Here is a 19361-nt window from a genome sequence, read left to right on the forward strand (position 1 = left end):
TTTTTTAATGCATTTATTTCAGAGGCAGCCAGCCAGCCAGAGAGATAGAGACAGCTATCAGAAAGAGCAGAGATGAGACTGGTGCTGTGGCTCAGCGGGTTAACGCCCTGGCCTGAAGCGCCGGCATCCCATATGGGCGCTGGTTCTGATCCCAGCTGTTCTACTTCCGATCCAGCTCTCTGCTATGGCCTGGGAAAGCAGTGGAGGATGGCCCAAGCCCTTGGGCCCCTGCACCCACCTGGGAGACCCAGAAGAAGCTCCTGGCTCCTGGCTTCAGATCGGGGCGGTTCCAGCCATTGCAGCCAACTGGGGAGTGAACCAGCGGATGGAAGACCTCTCTCTCTCTGCCTTTCCTTCTCACTCTGTGTAATTCTGACTTTCAAATAAATAAATAAATCTTAAAAAAAAAAAAAAAAAGAGAGAGCAGAGAGGCTGGCACCGCGGCTCAATAGGCTAATCCTCTGCCTGTGGCGCTGGCACACCGGGTTCTAGTCCTGGACGGGGCACCAGATTCTGTCCCGGTTGCTCTTCTTCCAGTCCAGCTCTCTGCTGTGGCCTGGGAGTGCAGTGGAGGATGGACCAAGTACTTGGGCCCCTGCGCCCGCACAGGAGACCGGGAGAAGCACCTGGCTCCTGGCGGTGCACCGGCCGCAGCGGCCATTGGGGGGTGAACCAACGGAAAAAGGAAGACCTTTGTCTCTCTCTCTCACTGTCCACTCTGCCTGTCCAAAAAAAAAAAAAAAGCAGAGCAAGAGTACTTGTGAAGGAGACAGTGTGTGACAGAGTAAGAAAGTGTGTTGTGCATGTGAGAGAGAGAGACAGAGAGAGAGAAGGAGAGAGAGAGAGTAAGAGAGGCAGAACGTGTGCTCCCCTTTGCTGGTTCACTCACAAAGTCCCTACAACAGCTCTATACCAGGGTTGAAGCTAGGAACTCAGTCCAGGTCTCCCATATGGGTGGCAGGGACTCAATTACTTGAGCTGTCACCGCTGCCTCCCAGGACTTGCATTAGTAGGAAGCTAAACTAGCATCTTAACTGCTAGACCAAATGCCTGCCTGCCTCTTCCCCTTCCACCCTGTGATTATTTGGGTGAAAAAATCCTAACATTGCACGCTTATGGTTTATTTATCCATCTCTGCCTTCTCCCCTAGACTTCCAGGAACAACTAGAGTCTATAATGCTGAGCACGATACTTGGATTGTAAAAGATGTTCGGTAACCACTGAATAAGTCAATCAGTGAAAGAATTTCTAATTATGAAATTTTTTTAAGCAGGTACTACATTTCTGGATGTAAAACCTGAGCCAGGGCTGGCTGCGATGCTGGCATCCCATACTGCAGGGCTGGTTCAAGTCCCGGTGGCTCTGCTTCCCAGCTGCTCTGCTTCGGATGCAGCTCCCTGTTAATGCACCTGGGAAAGCAGTAGAGGATGGCACAAGTGTTTGGGTCCTTGTTACCCATGTGGGAGACTCCAATGGAGTTCCAGGCTTCTGGCTTAGGCCTGGCCCAGTCCTGGCCACCAAAGCCATTTGGGAAGTGAATCAGCATATGGAAGATCTCTCTCTCTACCTTTCAAATAAATGAAATAAATCTTAAAAATGAAGCCTGAGCCATCTATCTGTATGCTCAATTCTCCAACTGAAGCATGAGGGAGCTAGCAGCTGCATGGAAAGCCTGGGAGATCTGGTGTATGTTCAGCTGGTGGAGATAGTGATCTGACCAGCCAGTGCGCTTCCAACAGTCCACAGAGGCAGACTACGGTCCAGGGGACGAATTTAGCTTCTGTAAATAGATTTTCTGGACCAGAGCCATGCCCATTCATTTGCACGGTGCTGACGGCTGCTTTGCACTGCAACTACAGAGCTGGTAGTTGTGAGAGACCTAAAATATCTCCTAGCTAGCCTTTTACAGATAATGTTTATTGACTTCTGGTCTTGAGCATTTGGGGGATGACGAATCTTGGCTTTGTGTATAAAATGAATGCTCATCTTCATAGCTGTTCCTGCCCAGAACTTTACAAGTAAAAGATTCCCTAACTGGTACTTTCAGCACTCTGATGAATTTAGATTAAATAAGTAGGAACCAAACTGAAACTAAATTCAAGGTGGCCTTTGGGGGCAGTAGTGATGCAAATCACAGAGAACACATGGCAGGGCCAGTGTTATGGCACAGTGGGTTAAAGGCCAGGCCTGTGGCTCCCTGCTTATGGGCCTGAGAAGGCAGTAGAAGATGGCCCAAGTGTCTGGGTCCCTGCACCCGTGTGGGAGGCCCAGCAGAAGCTCCTGGCTCCTGGCTCCGTATCGGCTCAGCTCCGGCCATTGCAGCCATTTGAGGAATGAATAAGCAGATCACTCACTCTGTCTCTACCTCTCTCTATAACTCAGTCTTTCAAATAAATAAAATAAATTTTTAACAAAAAAAAAAAAAAAAAGAAAGAAAGAAAAGAAGGAGGGAAGGAAGGAAACAAACAAACACACGGCAAGCTAGTTAGAACAATCCAAAACCACAATCTAAATAGACATAAACGTACTGCAGTTGGTCGGGAGGCACTGGATTCTGATTGCTGTGGCTGGACGGGTGGCCGTCCGTCATACTGAGGAAGTGGAGTTGGGTATAACACGGTAGGCATCTCGATGCTCAGCCCAGGCAGTCCATGGAACATGGATTTCTGACGATGATGAACAAGGAGATACAAACACAAAACACAGTAAGTCATAAAACAGAATCAGAACACAGATTAATGCTTAACAATCTATTAAGGAAATAAGAATGGTTTAAAGGTTTGTTTAGGGGTTAAAGGAGAGCTTAATTCCATCTTGCCTCCAGGTGGATATCGTTTGGCCAGATCAGACTTTTTTGTTTGGTTTTAGTTTATTCATTATTTTTATCTATAAAATTTATCTGACCATTTCTAATCCTATTATTGTATCTATCTAGGGCTTTCTTTTTTTTGGCTTTTAACAATTTGTCATTTTCACTTAGTTACCTATCTCCATTTCTGCATATCTGTTTCTCTCTCTATTTGATTTGGGAGTAGGAAAAACGGGACAAGAATGAAAATTCTGGTCTTGACTGTCACACACGGCATTGACCTGAGGACAGTACAAAGCTTCTTCCTCCTTCCTGGCCAAACTGAAAACATTTGGGTCCTCAGCGAGGTGGACCTGACTGTCCCACTGCAGGGCAGGTGCCAATGGCAGCCTGCTAACACTTCTTGATCCACCAGCCTACCACACAGAGGAGAAGAGAAAGGGAAGCTCTTCTTTAAGAACAAACAGCAGGTTCAAGATCATGTGTAAGTAGACTATCCACAGATTATTCTCATTCCTTCCTAAGATTCATGGGTACTTCTCCTGTTTTGATAATGTATTAAACTGAGGCTTCTGTGCCTAATTTTTTTTTAGTATGCTTGATTATGAACACTTTATTCTGCCCTCTTTAAGTATACATAAGCACTTTTAATGATGAAAAGCAGTCCTCATGTCTGGGGTTTAACCAGGAAGAACACGGATCATATGAGGACTTGCCTTACCTTTAGCACAGCCAGAAGAGCTCCAAGTTCATCAGTCTGTGTCAGTTTCATCTTCCCACCATTGAGAAGTGACTGTATACCTTTTAATGCATTTTGTAGCAACTAGGGAGAAAAGGCAGAAAAGTTTGGTTGTCCGGGATCACCTTTTTAGCAGCACTTAGGAAAAGCCTTCAGATGACAGAAAAAAAAACCTTGACAAAGAGATGTATGTGGGAGCAGATGATCAGTGACAGAAGCATGGCTTCCTGAGGACAGTCCTGACCAAGACCGAATGCTGGACTCAGTAACCTCATGTCTAAGACTCTATCCATAAAGAGCAAGCCACAAGAGAGGTTGTAAAATGTAGTCTTGCTTGAAATAGGGGAAAAATAGAAAAAAGTTCAATTTCCATCAGTTTTAATTGTGATAATGACAATCTAAGAAGCTAATCTTGGGGCTGGCATTGTGTGCAGTGGGTTAAGCTGCTGCCTGCAAAGCTGGCATCTCCTATCAGAGTGCCAGCTCAACTTCCGGTTGCTCTGCTTCTGTCCTAGCTCCTGCTGTTGCGCCTGGGAAGGCAACAGAAGATAGTTCGACTGCTTGGGCCCCTGTCACCACGTGGGAGACTTTGATGGAGTTCCCAGCTCCTGGCTTCAGCCTGGCCAGCCCCAGCGCTTATGGCCATTTGGGGGAGTTAACCAGTGAATGGAAGATCTCTTTTTCTGTCATTCTGCTTTTCAAATAAATAAATCTTTTTAAAAAACATGTTAACAAGTTGTCATATCTACATCAGATTTTCCCTAAAGTAATAAAATACTGCTGATATTACTAAAATCTACTTTCTTCTCTTTCACCTAAACAATACTTATTAGCCTGAAATTGTATTGCTTTTACATTCAAGAGTAAAATCTAGAATCCCAAAGTAAAAATCTAGAACCCCAAAGTAAAAACAAAACAAAGTTGCTTGTTTGGGAGTGGGCATTTGGCTTAGGGTTAAGACAGCTGCCTCCCATATTGCAGGGCCTGGGTCTGATACCCGCCTCTGGCTTCTGACTCCAGCTTCCTAAGCAGACCCTGGGAGGCAGCAGCAGTGACTCCAGCAGTTGGATTCCTGCCACCCATACTGAGATCCAGACTGAATTCCCGGCTCCCAGCTTCAGCCCAGCCCAGTTGCAGCTGAAGTGGGCATCTAAGGAGTAAACTGATGGATGGGAATATGTTCTCTCTCTCAGTCTGTGTGTGTGTGTGCTTCTCTGTGTCTCAAATAAATAATTTTTTTGTATTTTTTAAAAAAATTTATTTATTTGAAAGGCAGAGTTTTATATGTAGAGAGATCGGCCGGCGCCGTGGCTCAACAGGCTAATCCTCCGCCTTGCGGCGCCGGCACACCGGGTTCTAGTCCCGGTCGGGGCACCGATCCTGTCCCGGTTGCCCCTCTTCCAGGCCAGCTCTCTGCTGTGGCCAGGGAGTGCAGTGGAGGATGGCCCAAGTGCTTGGGCCCTGCACCCCATGGGAGACCAGGAGAAGCACCTGGCTCCTGCCATCGGAACAGCGCGGTGCGCCGGCCGCAGCGCGCTACCGCGGCGGCCATTGGAGGGTGAACCAACGGCAAAAGGAAGACCTTTCTCTCTGTCTCTCTCTCTCTCACTGTCCACTCTGCCTGTCAAAAATTAAAAAAAAAAAAAAAAAAAAATTATATGTAGAGAGATCGTCCAGACACTGGTTCACTCCCCAAATGGCCACAATGGCCGGAGCTGGGTGGGTTGGAAGCCAGGAGCCAGGAGCTTCTTCCAGGCCTCCCACATGGGTGGCAGGGCCCCAAACACTTGGGCCACCTTCTGCTGCTTTTCTAGGCACATTAGCAGGGAGCTGGATTGGAGGCAGAGCAGCTGGGATATGAACTGGAGCCTATACATGATGCTGCCACTGCAGGTGGCAGCTTTACCTGCTACACCATAATGCCCGCCCCCCAAATAAATAATTTTTTTAAAAACAAGTTTCTTGTCATTTAAACCCCAAAGAAAGCCTTTATTTCCTTCATTTTAGGTCATAAACATTCTATTTATGCTTGTATCATTAAACAAAACTAATATAGAAGCCGAATTAAACTCTTTGGTATGGGGCTGGCACTGTAGCATAGCAGGTAAAGCCACTGCCTGCAGTGCCACTATCCTATACGGGCTGGTTTGAGTCCCAGCTGCTCCACTTCCGATCCAGCTCTCTGCTATGGCCTGGGAAAGCAGTAGAAGATGACCCAAGCCCTTAGGTCACCCACATGGGAGACCTGGATGAAGCTCTAGGCTTCTGGCTTTGGACTGGCTCAGCTCCGATCATTTTGACCATTTGGGGAGTGAACCAGCAGATGGAAGACTTCTCTCTCTTTCTCTGTCTCTACCTCTCTGCAACTCTGCCTTTCAAATAAATAAATAAATCTCTAAAAAAAACCCAAAAAGATGTGGAAAAAAAAACTCTTTGGTAACAGCCTCTGTTCTCCCTTGCTTTTAGATATACTTGTGACATTCACAAGATCAGTGATAGTCCCACCTACCATGCAAAATGTTATATCATCCATAGTGGGCAACTTGGGAGATTGTAAAGTAGTCAGGAAAGCCTGGAAGCAGATATTCTGGTAGGGCTCCTCCAGGTGCGGCTGTCCTGGCATGCTGAAACACATGCAGGGAAAACAACTCAAATCGCTTTCTTTCAAATAGCACTTGCCAAAGACTAAGAATTAAAACAGCAGTAACATAAGCAGAGACGGAAGGTACCCTCAAAGGCAAGCATACTATGGAAAACTGGTTACTTAGTTATTGCTGTGGGACATGTACCAGGTTGGAGTGAACGTGAAGAAGGAAGGACAGTTTCTATACAATACAGTCACAGAAGTTTGCATGGAAGAAGTAGGGAGGAAAGAATCTTTTTTTCAATTCTAACAGGGAAACAATGCAGACAGGTTCACTCACATAGCTGAACCCGAGCACTGGACAACACTGTGCTATATAGAGACAAGTTCAAGTTTGTGCTCTGGGGCACGCATTGTGGCACAGTGGGATCAGCAGCTGCCTGCAAGGCTGACATCCCATATCAGAGTGCCAATCTGAATCCTGGCTGTTCTTCCTGTCCAGCTCCCTGCTAATGAACCTGGGAAAGCAGCAGAAGATAGCTGAAGTACTGGGCTCCTGCCACCCACATGGGAGACCCACATGGAGTTCCAGGATCTTGGCTTTGGCCTGACCTATCCTCTGGTTGTGGCCATTTGGAGAGTGAATCAGTGGATGGAAGATCTCATGTTTCCCTCTCTCTGTCACTTTGCCTTTCAAATAAATTAAGAAAATCTTTAACAACAAAAACTTTGTGCTGCTTGTTTTCTACTCCATATTGCATGAATCGAGAGCTTGTAGATGGGATTGGTTCCATTTCCTTAAAAGAAGAAACTTGAGGCCGGTGCTGTGGCGTAGTGGGTAAAGCCTCCACCTGCAGTGCTAGTATCCCATATGGGTGCCGGTTTGAGACCTGGCTAATCCACTTCCGATTTAGCTCTCTACTATGGCCTGGGAAAGCAGTAGAAGATGGTGCAAGTCCTTTGGCCCCTACACCCTCGTGGGAAGACCTGGAGGAAGCTCCTGGCTCCTGGCTTTGGATAGGCATGGCTCCGGCCATTGCGGCCAACTGGGGAGTGAACCAGCAGATGAAAGACTCTCTCTCTCTCTCTCTGCCTCCTTCTCTCTCTGTATCACTCTTTTTTTTTTTTTTTTCTTTTCTTTTTTTTGACAGGCAGAGTGGACAGTGAGAGAGAGAGACAGAGAGAAAGGTCTTCCTTTGCCACTGGTTCACCCTCCAATGGCCGCCGTGGCTGGCGCGCTGTGGCCAGCGCATCGCGCTGATCCGAAGCCAGGAGCCAGGTGCCTCTCCTGGTCTCCCATGGGGTGCAGGGCCCAAGCACTTGGGCCATCCTCCACTGCACTCCCGGGCGACAGCAGAGAGCTGGCCTGGAAGAGGGGCAACCAGGACAGAATCTGGCGCCCCAACCGGGACTAGAACCCGGTGTGCCGGCGCCGCAAGGCAGAGGATTAGCCTATTGAGCCACAGCGCCAGCCTATATCACTCTTTCAAATAAATAAATCTTTAAAAAAAAAAGAAGAAGAAGAAGAAACTGGCCTTGACAGCTAAGTCTCACCAGATATATATGGATATATCCTTCTAAAAGTTAACATGGCTATAGTTTACATCAGTAGGAAACAAAACTTTCACACATTGCCCATGTATTGCTTTTATCCTATTTTAGAGATACAATCCTAGTCGTCCATTTTCCCCTTCATTTCTTTACAACCTGTCTTCACACGCAATATTAAAATAAAAAAATATATAAGATGATCTTTTTAGCAAAGTGCATGGGAAGGGAAAAGCAGGTTATTTTTCTAAGTTGCCTCTGGCTTCAGATGGATGGGACCAGGCTCAAGAGCCTGAGAGGTCCTCTGTCGTCACCACTAGGAGACCCGACTGACCCACATACCTGAGACATAAGTTTGCCATGCAGTGCACCGCAGCCCTCCTGACTTCAAGATCAGACTGAGTCAAGTCACTCAGCTTCAGCAAGAGCCCGGTCTTGCCTAGCAAGTCTGGAAGGTACTAAAAACCAAGTAACAGTCAGTGCTGGTCTGAGGAAGTCTCTAGGAAAAAAAGTTATTCTTAAGAGAGGTTTCACGTTTTTAACGAAGGGCAGTAAAGTACCTAAAGACCAGCTGTTAGGCAAATCTTGCAGATGAGCTTGTGAAGATATGCCAGAAACAGCAGCAAGGATCAGCCCTCCCAGCCTAGCCGACAGATAATGGTAACGCCTACCCTAGTGCCAAGCACTTTACAAGTATCATCACACTTCGTCCTCAGACAACTGCTTGACACAAGAGGAAACAAGGTTCAGAGCAGCTGCATAAGGGTTGTTCAAGGTTCCACACCTTGGAAGCAGCAGGATGGAAACCTGACTACTGCCTCCAGTGCCTGTGCTCTTGGCCTTTAAAGGAGACTGGGGCAGGTATTATGGCAAAGCAATTAAGCTGCCACTTGGGATGCCTGCATCCCATATCTGAATGCTGGTTCGAGTCCTGGCTATTCCACTTCCGCTCCAGCTTCCTGCTAATGCATACTGGGAGGCAGATGCTGGCTCAACTGCACCTGAGAGATGCAAATGGAATTCCAGATTCCTGGATTTGTGTGGCCCAACCCCACCTGGTTTGAAAATATCTCTGTTGCTCCAGCTTTAAAACAGATGAAAATAAAATTTTTCAAATACAGTTTAAACCACCTTCTGACATTTGGAACCATTGCAGTAAACGAGAGCTGCAAGGGCTTGGAGAATTTCCATGTGTGTCCAGGCACTGCACTGCTGAATGGCTGAGATAGTGTACGCCAAGAGGAAATCCAGGTTCTGCTCATCAACAATGACCTACCAAGAGCGCAAAACACGGTACGTGAGCTCACCTTTGAAAAGCATTTTTTACCCTCTGACACCTACGTAGACAAATCTGAATCAAACTGAGTAAGACTGTGTTATGAGTCTTTTTTGTGTCAAAAGGATCAGCCCTAGAGGGCTTTCAAAGCCTGGTCAAGACAGAGGCCTTCTCCTGGCTCCAGGGGCCTGCTCACTTCTCCACCCCCCGCCCCCCATCACTTGAAGTAGAATGAAGCAAAGTCCTTGTAACCCTTCCTTGACCTAAACAGACGCTGCCAGTTTTCTTTTTTCTAAACATTCTCACATAAACATTTTTTTAAGGAAGCTTTTATTTAATGAATAAAATTTCATAGGTACAGCTTTAGGAATATAGTAGTTCTTCCTCCCATATCCGCCTTCCCACCCCCACTCCTGTCCCACTTCCTACTCCCTCTCCTATCCCATTCTTCATTAAGATTCGTTTTTAATTAACTTTATATACAGAAGTCAACTCTATACTAAGTAAATATTTCAACAATTTGCTGTCAGCTTTCAATACACTAAATTAAGATTCAATTCATTGAAATTTCTTAGTTCAAATTGCCTTATCATAGTAAACACTCAACAAATAGACAGTGAATAAAAAAATCTGCTAACTAGCTAGTATGTCTCTCCATGACACGGGGAATACAACCTGTGGAGACAGCACACCCTTGCCCTCACAGACTTGATAATCTTGTGGGGACAGATTAGGGCAACCCAAGTATCAATTCAGACAGCTGAGACAAACTGATCAAATGCGAAGAAAGTTGGTTATGGGCGGTAAGTGCCACAGGTGATCAGGAACTTTTCCAATTGCCAGTGTTATGAACATCTACCTAAGAATAGCAAACACTGAGCAAGCACCCCACATCAGTTTGAAAAATTCTAAACTTGAAATCAGCCTTATTTCATGCAGCACACATTGGTTACCTACCGGCATCCATACCCTCCTTCCTTGTTGGCAGAGCAGTGATTTCATTTGGGTGCCTACCTCTTCCACTTGAGACCCACAGGTAAACTCTAATTAGTCTAAAACAGTGGTTCTCAACCAGGGGAAACCTTGCTCCCCATGGAACATCTGGTATCATCTGTAGACAAGTTTGTCACAACTGGAGGGGTGCTAATGGCATCTAGTGGGTGGAGACCAAGGATGCCATAAACACCCCACAAGGCATAGCCTCACATAACAAAGAATTACCCAAGCCAAAATGTGAAGACAGTGCTGAGGCTGAGAAACCCTGCGCTCCAGCTGATTCTGGTGTGCACCAACACAAACCACTGGTTTAAGCCACTCATGGTAATACCATGCTGCTGCTCAGAGACCAGTTCAGAAAAGTATTTACACAAGTATTCAAAAAGTTCATGGTGTGCACCATGAAAAGACTCTGCATGGACTTCCATGTTTTTTTGGCACCAAGATAAACTTATCTTTGAGTTCCATTTTCCCATAAACTTTCTGAAGATCTGGTATGACTAGGGTCTCTCCTGAGAGATACCAGAGGAGTCCGCCACAGAATTTACACGCACATTTCCTCACTCTTAAACAAGCAGTTCTCTTGCTGCTGCCGATGCTCTCTCTTTTGCACGGGATGTCTCAAATGGAGGCGGCTATCTCGTGAAGGGAGGAGTTGCCAACTGAGGATAACCCACACACTGACAGAGGCAGGGACGACAGACGCCAGCAAGTCCCTTACTCTCAATGGCCCCTGAAACTGCCGCCTCTGGGAACTGTGATGTGGCACAACGTTTTTGTCTCCCTTTCTTTTTAGCATTTAACTATACTGGTTGGCTTTTTTGTTTCCTGCAGCTAAAAGCATCCTAGTTGACATAACACAAGTTGATGCGCTTTGTACCTTTAACTACATTCATGTACTCATGTGGTATCTCCAATGGGAACAGTCTTAATTTCTGATCTGTTCTGAAAAAGGCATATGATTTATTTAGGGAACTGGAAAAGGTTCTAGAGAAAGGGGACCTGAGGTACAGACTTTGATATAAATAACTGAGGTCTGTTTGGGTGTCCCCCTGCCCTATTTTCCTTAGCTTGGGGAAAGGAGAAAATATGGATGGAAAAGAGATAAGGAATCATTCCAATTTATTCTAAGATACACCTTGAAAAAATCGATCGAAGACTGAGGCAGAGGGGATTGGGGATAGGGACAAATATCATTGGTGGACTGACCCAAACAGCAGTACTTGTAACAGACAAATATCTAGAACTGTATGGAATTTTGATTTTTTTTTTTTTTTTTTGCCTGCTATATTTGTTTTAGTAACATTCTTGGTAAGGCATTTGCTTTTCCCACAGCTTCTTAAAAGACCAGCCTATCCTATCTACCACAGGTGTTGTCTTTCAAAGACACTGACTTATTCTCAGGAAGTTCCTGATCTGAATTCTGACGTCACAGACACGATTACCTGCAATCTGTTAAGTAAATGGTGGATGAGCTGAGACACTTTGCTGACAAGATGATTCTGATTCAGAGGCACAAGTCGGCAAGCTTGCACGAGAAGAGCACTGACATCCTACCAAAAAAGAAGACAAAGAAAAGGTAGGACACCTATTATCCAAGTGAGGAAGTCCCCTAAACACAGCCAAGAGGGAAAAGAAAAGTGATGCTCATACTCTTGAATGGGGAGAGATAAAAGTTTTTACTTTTATAATCAGATTTTTTTTTTTTAACCAAAGAAAAGATCATTCTGGCAGCAGGGAAAAGAATGGTTTGGAGCAGAGCTGTACTGGAGGAGGAGATTGGTTCGAGACCAGTGGAATAGTCCAGGCAAGAGTCACCTTGCCTGAGGGCCGAAGGCACTGGCCACATGACTAGAGCGGAAGTGGAGGACTAAGAAACACGTATGAGAGGGACTCTGAAGAAGATTGGATAGGACCCGGATGAAGGAAAGGAGGAAGTGTTCTACCTGAACTGGTGAACTCTGCACATTTGTGTGTGGGGAGTAGAATGGACTGGGGGTGGGAATGTGCATAGAGTTAATGCATCCATCTTTAGGACAGTCAAGTTTGAGATACCTGGAAGCAAAACAAGGCCATGCTACACCTGGCTCAAGAGTTCAGGGAATCAGTAGGTGGTATCCAAGGACAATGTATATGGAAAAGAGGGTGAAAAGAAGTTCTAAGGAGGAGTCAGTGCGGAAGAACGAAATACTGGGGCTTTGTGGCAGCCTGGGGCTCCAGTTCTTGCTCTGCTATTTGCCAGTAATGGGATGTTGCATCTTCATGAGCTTCAGTATTTTCCTTAGTGAAACACAGCAAAAAATACAAGGCAGGGGTGCACGGTCCAGCGAGTACATTGTCCATGCACCCTGTACTCAGCACCCTACCCAGGAATTTACCTACATAGAGTTCTGGATGCACAGAGGGGAAGTGGAGCCGGGGGCAGGAGAGCAGCAGGAGCGGTGACATCCCTGGTGTTACTGGATAGAGCACAAGCGGTTAAGTTGGGTTTTGAAAGATGTGATTTTGCCAAGCACCGCAGGGCGTTCCGAATGAAGGGGGCAGAGGATGCGCTGCGGTCGTAGGGAGCGAGCCAGCCTGCAACTAGTCACGGGTGGGAAGGGCCCAGAGGGGCAGACAGGGGCTACAGCTGGGTCCCCGGGCAGGTGGGGCCGGGGCGGGGGCCAGCAGGCGCGGCACCTATCCTCACCCTGGCGCACCGCCTACCTGCGGGGCCACGCCGCCGCCCTCGCTGTAGTTCTCCGAGATGAGCTGGTCGAAGAGCAGGTGGATCTCGGTGCGGGCGGAGCTGCTGTCATCCGGGCGCAGGGCGCAGAGCCTGGCGGACAAGCGGCGGAAACCATTGTCCTGCTCCGGGGGTGTCTCCTGCGGCGGCCCGCAGGGGAACGAGCCCACAACCTGCACGGCCGCCATCTTTCCTACTGCAGGGAAGTACTTCCGGGGCATTCCTCGGCGCCGCGTTCTAATTCCGGAAGTACCTTATTTGGACTAGAACGGCAACTGGAGTGGTTTCCGTGACTACGGGGACTCCTCGGGGACTGCTCGGACTAAACCCGCAGAGGCTGTCTTAGCTTGAAGAGCTCTCACCGCCCACCTCTCCTGAGCCCTGACTGGAAAGTGGGAATTGTGTTTGTTCTCTTAGAAGTTTGTTTCTGGACAGAGCTGACATGAACTGTTCAGTGCTAGAGTTTTGGATTCGGGCTAGAATTGGAGAGGGGCTGCTGTGCATGGCAGTGGCAGAGACTAAGACGTTCTTCTACTCTTGTATGACAGCCACGAATTCACCCTACATAAAGAACGCATTACCCAGTATTCCTTGTAACTGACTCTTGCTAGTGATGAAGATCTGGCCGGTGGAATGCAGGGCAGCTTTCCTGTATTTGTGACAGCTGACTGCAGGCTTTGTTCCCTTTTCCTCTCTTTTTGCACGAGAGGGCTCCTGTGTATCATAAGGCAACTCTCCACGCTAGAAAATTAAGTGTGGAGTTCAAACTGAGTCACGTAAAATACAGCCTCCTTCAGGCTGAGACTGAACATCCCAAGATTCTCTAAAAACTTAAAGAGGCTGGAAAATTAAATAGTAATCTAAAAAGTTGTGATCAGTTTGCAGGCATCAGAGAGCTGAGGGCTTAACAGTCACGTGTGGACACCCTGGGCCTTTGAATTGTGCAAATATAAAGCAAATCCACATCCCTGGCTCCTAGGAGAAACCTTAAAGTTATCAATGTATGCATTTTTATACCAGTAATCAAACACTTCTGATCAATCAACATTGATAGTATGCTTTTTAGCAGAGCTAGCTTCTCTGTGGAGAAATGTTTGCTTTTTGCTTTAATTTAGGTTCCATTATGCTTGCATATTATTGCTTGTTCTTGGGTGTGTGTGTGTCTGTGTCTGTGTGTATGAGAGAGAGAGACAGGCATTTGATCAGAGAAAAGCAGAAGTTGAACCTAGTCACTAGATGGTTTATATTGGGTTCCCTGAAAGCAGAGACCAAGACAAGGTTGCTATTGAGCAATTTATTTAGGAATACACAGGGAGGAAGGAGAATCAATGCTAATATGTGCTATTGAGTTGACCATTGTGAGCAGTGGTTGATTGTTCAGGCCTCAGGAGTTTCTGAGAAGCCTTATGGGTAAGAAGTGGCAGGAAGAAGGATATATCTGTCCACTTTGACCTCTATCCACAGTCACTGCCCTACCAGGCATTCATTCTCTAGGTTGAACACACATGAATGTCTCGTGGTTCCTACAGCAGTACCTTGTTGCACAAAGAAGCCCTGAGGCAAAAGTGAGGGGTATACACCTGTGTACAAAGGCAAGGCACGGACAAGTTGCACCTGTGCTAAGCTACTAGCTGCCCAAGATAAACTAGTTGCTGTAGCAATGGTTAAGGTCAAGAATATTTGAAGCAGTGCTTAAGATGTATCCAACACACTGTGCCAGAAAGATGTGAGACCTATCAATCACCATGGGGTGGTGGTGTGAAGAAACTATGGGAAGGATCTGGCTCTGGTACGGTTTACCACAACGTTTGTGAGATGACATGGGGATTGGAAAATATACCAATCTATCTGTTGATTTCTGACAGAATATTCCTTTGTGGGTGGCAGTGTGGTTCCTCCAAGGAAATGAATATTCCCACTAAGGTGATCACCAACATCTATCACTCTGAGAGTTCAGGAAGCCTTTGAAGGGCTTCTGCACTGGCTTGAGTTTTGTTTTTTTTTTTTAAGATTTATTTATTTACTTGAAAGTCAGAGTTACACAGGGAGAGAAGGAGAAGCAGAGGCAGAGAGAGAGGTCCTCCATCCGCTGGTTCACTCCTCAATTGGCTGCAATGACTGGAGCTGTGCCCACCTGAAGCCAGGAGCCAGGAGCTTCTTCTGGGGTCTCCCATATGGGTGCAGGGGCCCAAGGACTTGGGCCATCTCCTACTGCTATCCCAGGCCATAGCAGAGAGCTGGATCAGAAGTGGAGCAGCCGGGACATGAACCAGCACCCATATGGGATGCCGGCACTGCAGGTGGTGGCTTTATCTGCTACACCATAGCACCGGCCACTGGCTTGAGTTTTGAACACAGCACACCCAAACCACACCTCCCACCCTGTAACAGTGGAAACTCACAGCTCTCTCCTAAGAAAACCTCCTCACATATCCTCAATGTCAACATTTGTTTAGTATCCTGGGGGACTTCAAGGGGTACTCACAAATTCACAGCCATTTCCTTTTTTAAATTCTGTGTTGGATAATCTGGAACCTTATTCTGTATTTGCCTTTGGAACCCTGTCAAGACTCATTTTTATCACGTCATTAGAATCTGGATCATGCTTGGGCTGTGTTCTAGAGTCTTCCTTAGGCCCTCTCTGTGGTAATTCTCACTGTTGTCACCATTATCATCCTCCCTGAATGCTTTCTATGAGTCAGGGACTATGCCAACTCTTTCACACAAATCACACTCTTATGTTCGGAGCTCTATGAGGTTGACACTATTGTGCAGAAGAGGAAACTGAGGCACAGAATATGTAGGACATTCACTGGAGGCCACACAGCACTGTGGTAGGGTTGGGTTTGAAATTCAGAGTTCGGGGGGCCAGCATCCCATATGGGCACTGGTTCAACTCTCGGCTGCTCCACTTCCAGTCTAGCTCCCTGCTAATGTGTCCAAGTGTTTGAGCCCCTGCACCAGAAGAAGCTCTAGGCTCCTGTCTTGGTTCTGGACCAGTCCCAACTGTTGCTGCAATTTGGGGATTGAACCAGCAGATGGAAGATCTCTCTCACTCTCTCTCTCTCTCTCTCTGTGTGTGTGTGTGTGTGTGTCTCTGGCTTTCAAATAAATAAGTAAATATTTAAAAAAAAGGAAGAAATAAATTCAGAGTTGGTGTTCCTAACTACTATTCTATACTATACAAGCCTTGGAGTTTGGCACAGGAGTATGGTTTATGCCCTGACTCTCAGTTTCCCCAAATTTCAGTGTCCTTGCCTATAAAATGGCTGTTGGAAAGAGGATGCTTGTAGAGAACTGAACAGTCCTTATTGCTTAGAAGGTGTTCAGTACCTCCTCCTCTCCATCACCTCTAACAGAGTAACTCAAGTAATGGGTTTACTCTTAACCATGCCAATTTATTAAAAGAAACACCTCCTCCCCCACCCACCACATGCCCCTTGTACGCTCCATCCACAGGCCGCCATTTTCATCTGTCTTCCTGGTTAAGAAGCTCCAAGCAGTCATATTATCGAAGGTAGAAACTCCAGGAAGAGGTGAGCACTCGTTTGAGAAGACTGGCCTTTATGATAACTCTTTATCTGAGAAGTGGGCAAAAACAATTATGTGTGAGATGTGCTGTTTGAGGGACCTGAATCCACAGAAAATACAGTTAAGTCCCCATCTGGAAACCCGTAGTACCTGTAAGGACAAGCAAGGTCCTAAGAACCCCAAGGATTGTGCTTGGATTGGACAAGTATTATGCTATGGATATAGATGGTTTATTTTTAAACTATAAACAGATTCTGTTATGTTTAATACAACTGGATTTATCATCAAAACTGAACAAGGTAGCTTTTATTATTTTTTTTTCTTTTAAAGTTAATGGCTATTAAAAGAAACTATCACATGAGGCCTCTGAGATATTTTTACAAGAAAGGGGTCCTCACAGGTCAATATGGAAATGCACATCAAAGACTTAAAATTAGCACACTTTTTGGTCATCAATTATGCTTCGTAAAATTTATTCCAAGGAAATTAATAAGAGCATTTTGAATTAATACTCTGTACACCATATTAATACTACATAAAATAAGAAATATGAGTATCTTAAATATGTATTAATGGAGGTTGCTAACTGTATGAGCCTATATGAAGGAGCTTCAGAAAGTTCATGGAAAATATATACTATCTTATTATTTATTTGAAAGGCAGAGGAACAGAGAGAGAGAAAGACAGGGGGAGAGAGGCAGAGACAGACAGATAGACAGAGATCTTCCATCTGCTGGTTCACTCCCTAAATGCCTGCAACAGACAGTACTGGGTCAGACCAAAGCCAGGAACTGGATACTCCATCCAGATCTCCCACATGAGTGGCAGAGACCCAACTTCTTGAGCCATCCTGCCTCCAGTGTGCACATTAGCAGGAATCGAGAATCAGAATTGGAGACAGGACTCAAACCCAGGCACTGTGATGTGGGATGCCTGTATCCCAAAGCAGGATCTTAACCATTCTGTCAAATGACCGCCCCATGCATTATCTATATTTCTTTCTCTTTCTTTCTCTCTTTCTCTCTTTCTCTCTCTTTTTCCTTCCTTCCTTCCTTCCTACCTTCCTTCCTTCCTTCCTTCCTTCCTTTCTTTCTTAAAGCAGAAAAACAGAGAGTGAGGGACAGAGAGAAAGAGATCTCCCATCTGCTGGTTCACTCTTCAAATGGCTGCAACACTCATGGCTCGACTGGGCCAAAGCCAGGAGCCAGGAGCCAGGAGCCAGGAGCCAGGAGCCAGGAATTCTCTTCTAGTCTCCCACATGGGTGGCATTGCTTAAATATTTGAGCCATCTTCTGCTGCTTTCCCGGGTGCATTAGCAGGTAGTTGGATCAGAAGCAGATTAACCAGGACTGGAGCCAGTATTCTAATATGGGATGCCAGCATTGTAATTAGTGACTTAACTCACTGTGCCATAATGTTGGCTCCCTCATGCATTATCTTTAATTCTGCTTTCCCTTGAACTTTTTGAAGCCCCATGGAATAATGGATTTTAAGGTTATTAAAGATGGTAGGATAGAAACATGAATATTAAAATTGTTTTCTAGCTAATTTTAAGTTAAATAATCAAGAAATCAAAATAAATCCAAGATGACCTCATTTTTTGTAAATACACTTGTGTGTGTTTAAGGTATGCACCATGGTATTAAGCAGACAACATTTTGGGATGGAGGATTATGGGTATTTTTATCTTCTTTTTGTTCCAGTACATAGTCTGAGTTTTCTCCAGGGTAAAAAGGTTATTTTAAAGGTACTCTGTGATGGTTGCATCTTTTTCCTGGGGAGGATGGGTGAAGAGGGAGGGACCATGGAGAGACAGGTAGGCTTCTATTCCACCTACTTCTGGAAAAGTCATTGGGGCCAACTGTGCAGCCTGTTTGGGCTGAATGAAGTTTGAGGAAGCAGAATGATCTCACCTGCACTTAAGCTTGTAGCACACACGTGGCCACAGCCATTGCTCACACAGGACTCTCCCACGCCACAGTCCCAGTCGCCACTGCAGAACTCAGCACAGGTACCTATAGGGACAACAGCCCTTGATTAAGAAGTCAGTGGTACTTTTTCCTTCTACCTCAATACACAATATAATTTATAAATGACTACTAGCAGAAGAATACTAACATCTCACATATTTCTGTTAAAAACAATATATTCACATAATCTCCAGAAAAGGAAAAGGAAAAGATGTGGATACAGAAATTGTGTTTGTGTTTGTAGGGGGGAAGTGTAGAGATGCCCACTTAAATGTTCTCACTTCCCCATTCTGCAGGCAGTGGAGTGGAGAAAAGAGACCCCCCCACTACCACGTCCCGTCAGCAGTGTCTTGCAGGCAGCCTGTGCAGTATCACTAGCCCCATTTTGTGCATGTGGCAGATGGGGCTCAAAGAAATGACTTAGATGAATAGGTACAGAAGTGGGACTCAACTCAGGCCCACCTGGCCCCCAGTCCCAAGTTTCGTCTGCTGTCCCAAACCCTGGCATGAAAGGCACATCTGTGACCGTCAAGGAGTCACTCCTGACCAGAGCGGGAGCTCTCCAGGTTCCTAGAGTCTCAAGGTTGTCTTGAAGACCAAAGAAATGGGTCCAAAAAGCTGGTTATGAACCTCAGGAGCTCCCAGCAAAGCACATGCAGGGTGCTGGCTGAGTGTGTGCTGGGCTCTGATGGACTGCTCAGCTTTTATCAAGAATTTCTCAACTTGATTCTGTCCCTAGACCTCTCTGTGTCCCTGTGTGCTTATTGGTAAAACAAGGACCTTGGATCCAGCAGGACAAATGAGATCCATTCCCAATGTCAGTTCCAATCGATAGGGGTGGCTGTCAGAAGCTGTGTTGACAGAGCTCAGACAAACCATCCAGGTTCCAAGAGAAAAAATGCTGTGACTGAAGAACAGTGTCCGAGGAGTGTATTAAGGAGGTCTGGTGGACGTCTGCACGTACTCAGAGGCCTCAGAGGACATCAGCACGATCCGTCCATGCTTCTAGCTGCTGTTGGTGATTTGTGGCGAGAAGGCTGAAGACCTCAAGTCCCCACTAAGAGCAGTCAGATCACTCTTTAAATATATATCCACTGATTAGCTTAGTATCTACTGGTGAGAGTGATGGACACAGGACTTCTAGTCAAAGTGCTAAAAACAAAGCAGTATGCGGTAAGTGTCC

The 19361-nt window shown here is 46.0% G+C and overlaps 1 protein-coding gene across 2 annotated transcripts in view; it reads right to left on the minus strand.

Moving 5' to 3' along the window:
- HEATR6 (HEAT repeat containing 6) overlaps positions 1-12868 on the minus strand; it is a 36951-nt gene extending 24083 nt beyond the window's left edge. Inside the window, exons 1-7 of one of the 2 annotated variants that reach the window (XM_062175316.1) lie at positions 12659-12868; positions 11398-11505; positions 8812-8952; positions 8023-8138; positions 6058-6172; positions 3531-3632; positions 2529-2666 (exon numbers count right to left, since the gene is read on the minus strand). In XM_062175316.1, coding sequence (XP_062031300.1) covers positions 2529-2666; positions 3531-3632; positions 6058-6172; positions 8023-8138; positions 8812-8952; positions 11398-11505; positions 12659-12865 — 927 coding nt within the window. In that variant the 5' untranslated portion in view covers positions 12866-12868. The remainder of the gene's footprint in view (positions 1-2528; positions 2667-3530; positions 3633-6057; positions 6173-8022; positions 8139-8811; positions 8953-11397; positions 11506-12658) is intronic. The other variant, XM_062175315.1, reaches the window with a different exon arrangement.
- Between the last annotated feature and the right edge of the window lie 6493 nt (positions 12869-19361).

Source organism: Lepus europaeus, chromosome 18 (assembly GCF_033115175.1).
Source record: "Lepus europaeus isolate LE1 chromosome 18, mLepTim1.pri, whole genome shotgun sequence".
NCBI lineage: Eukaryota > Metazoa > Chordata > Mammalia > Lagomorpha > Leporidae > Lepus > Lepus europaeus.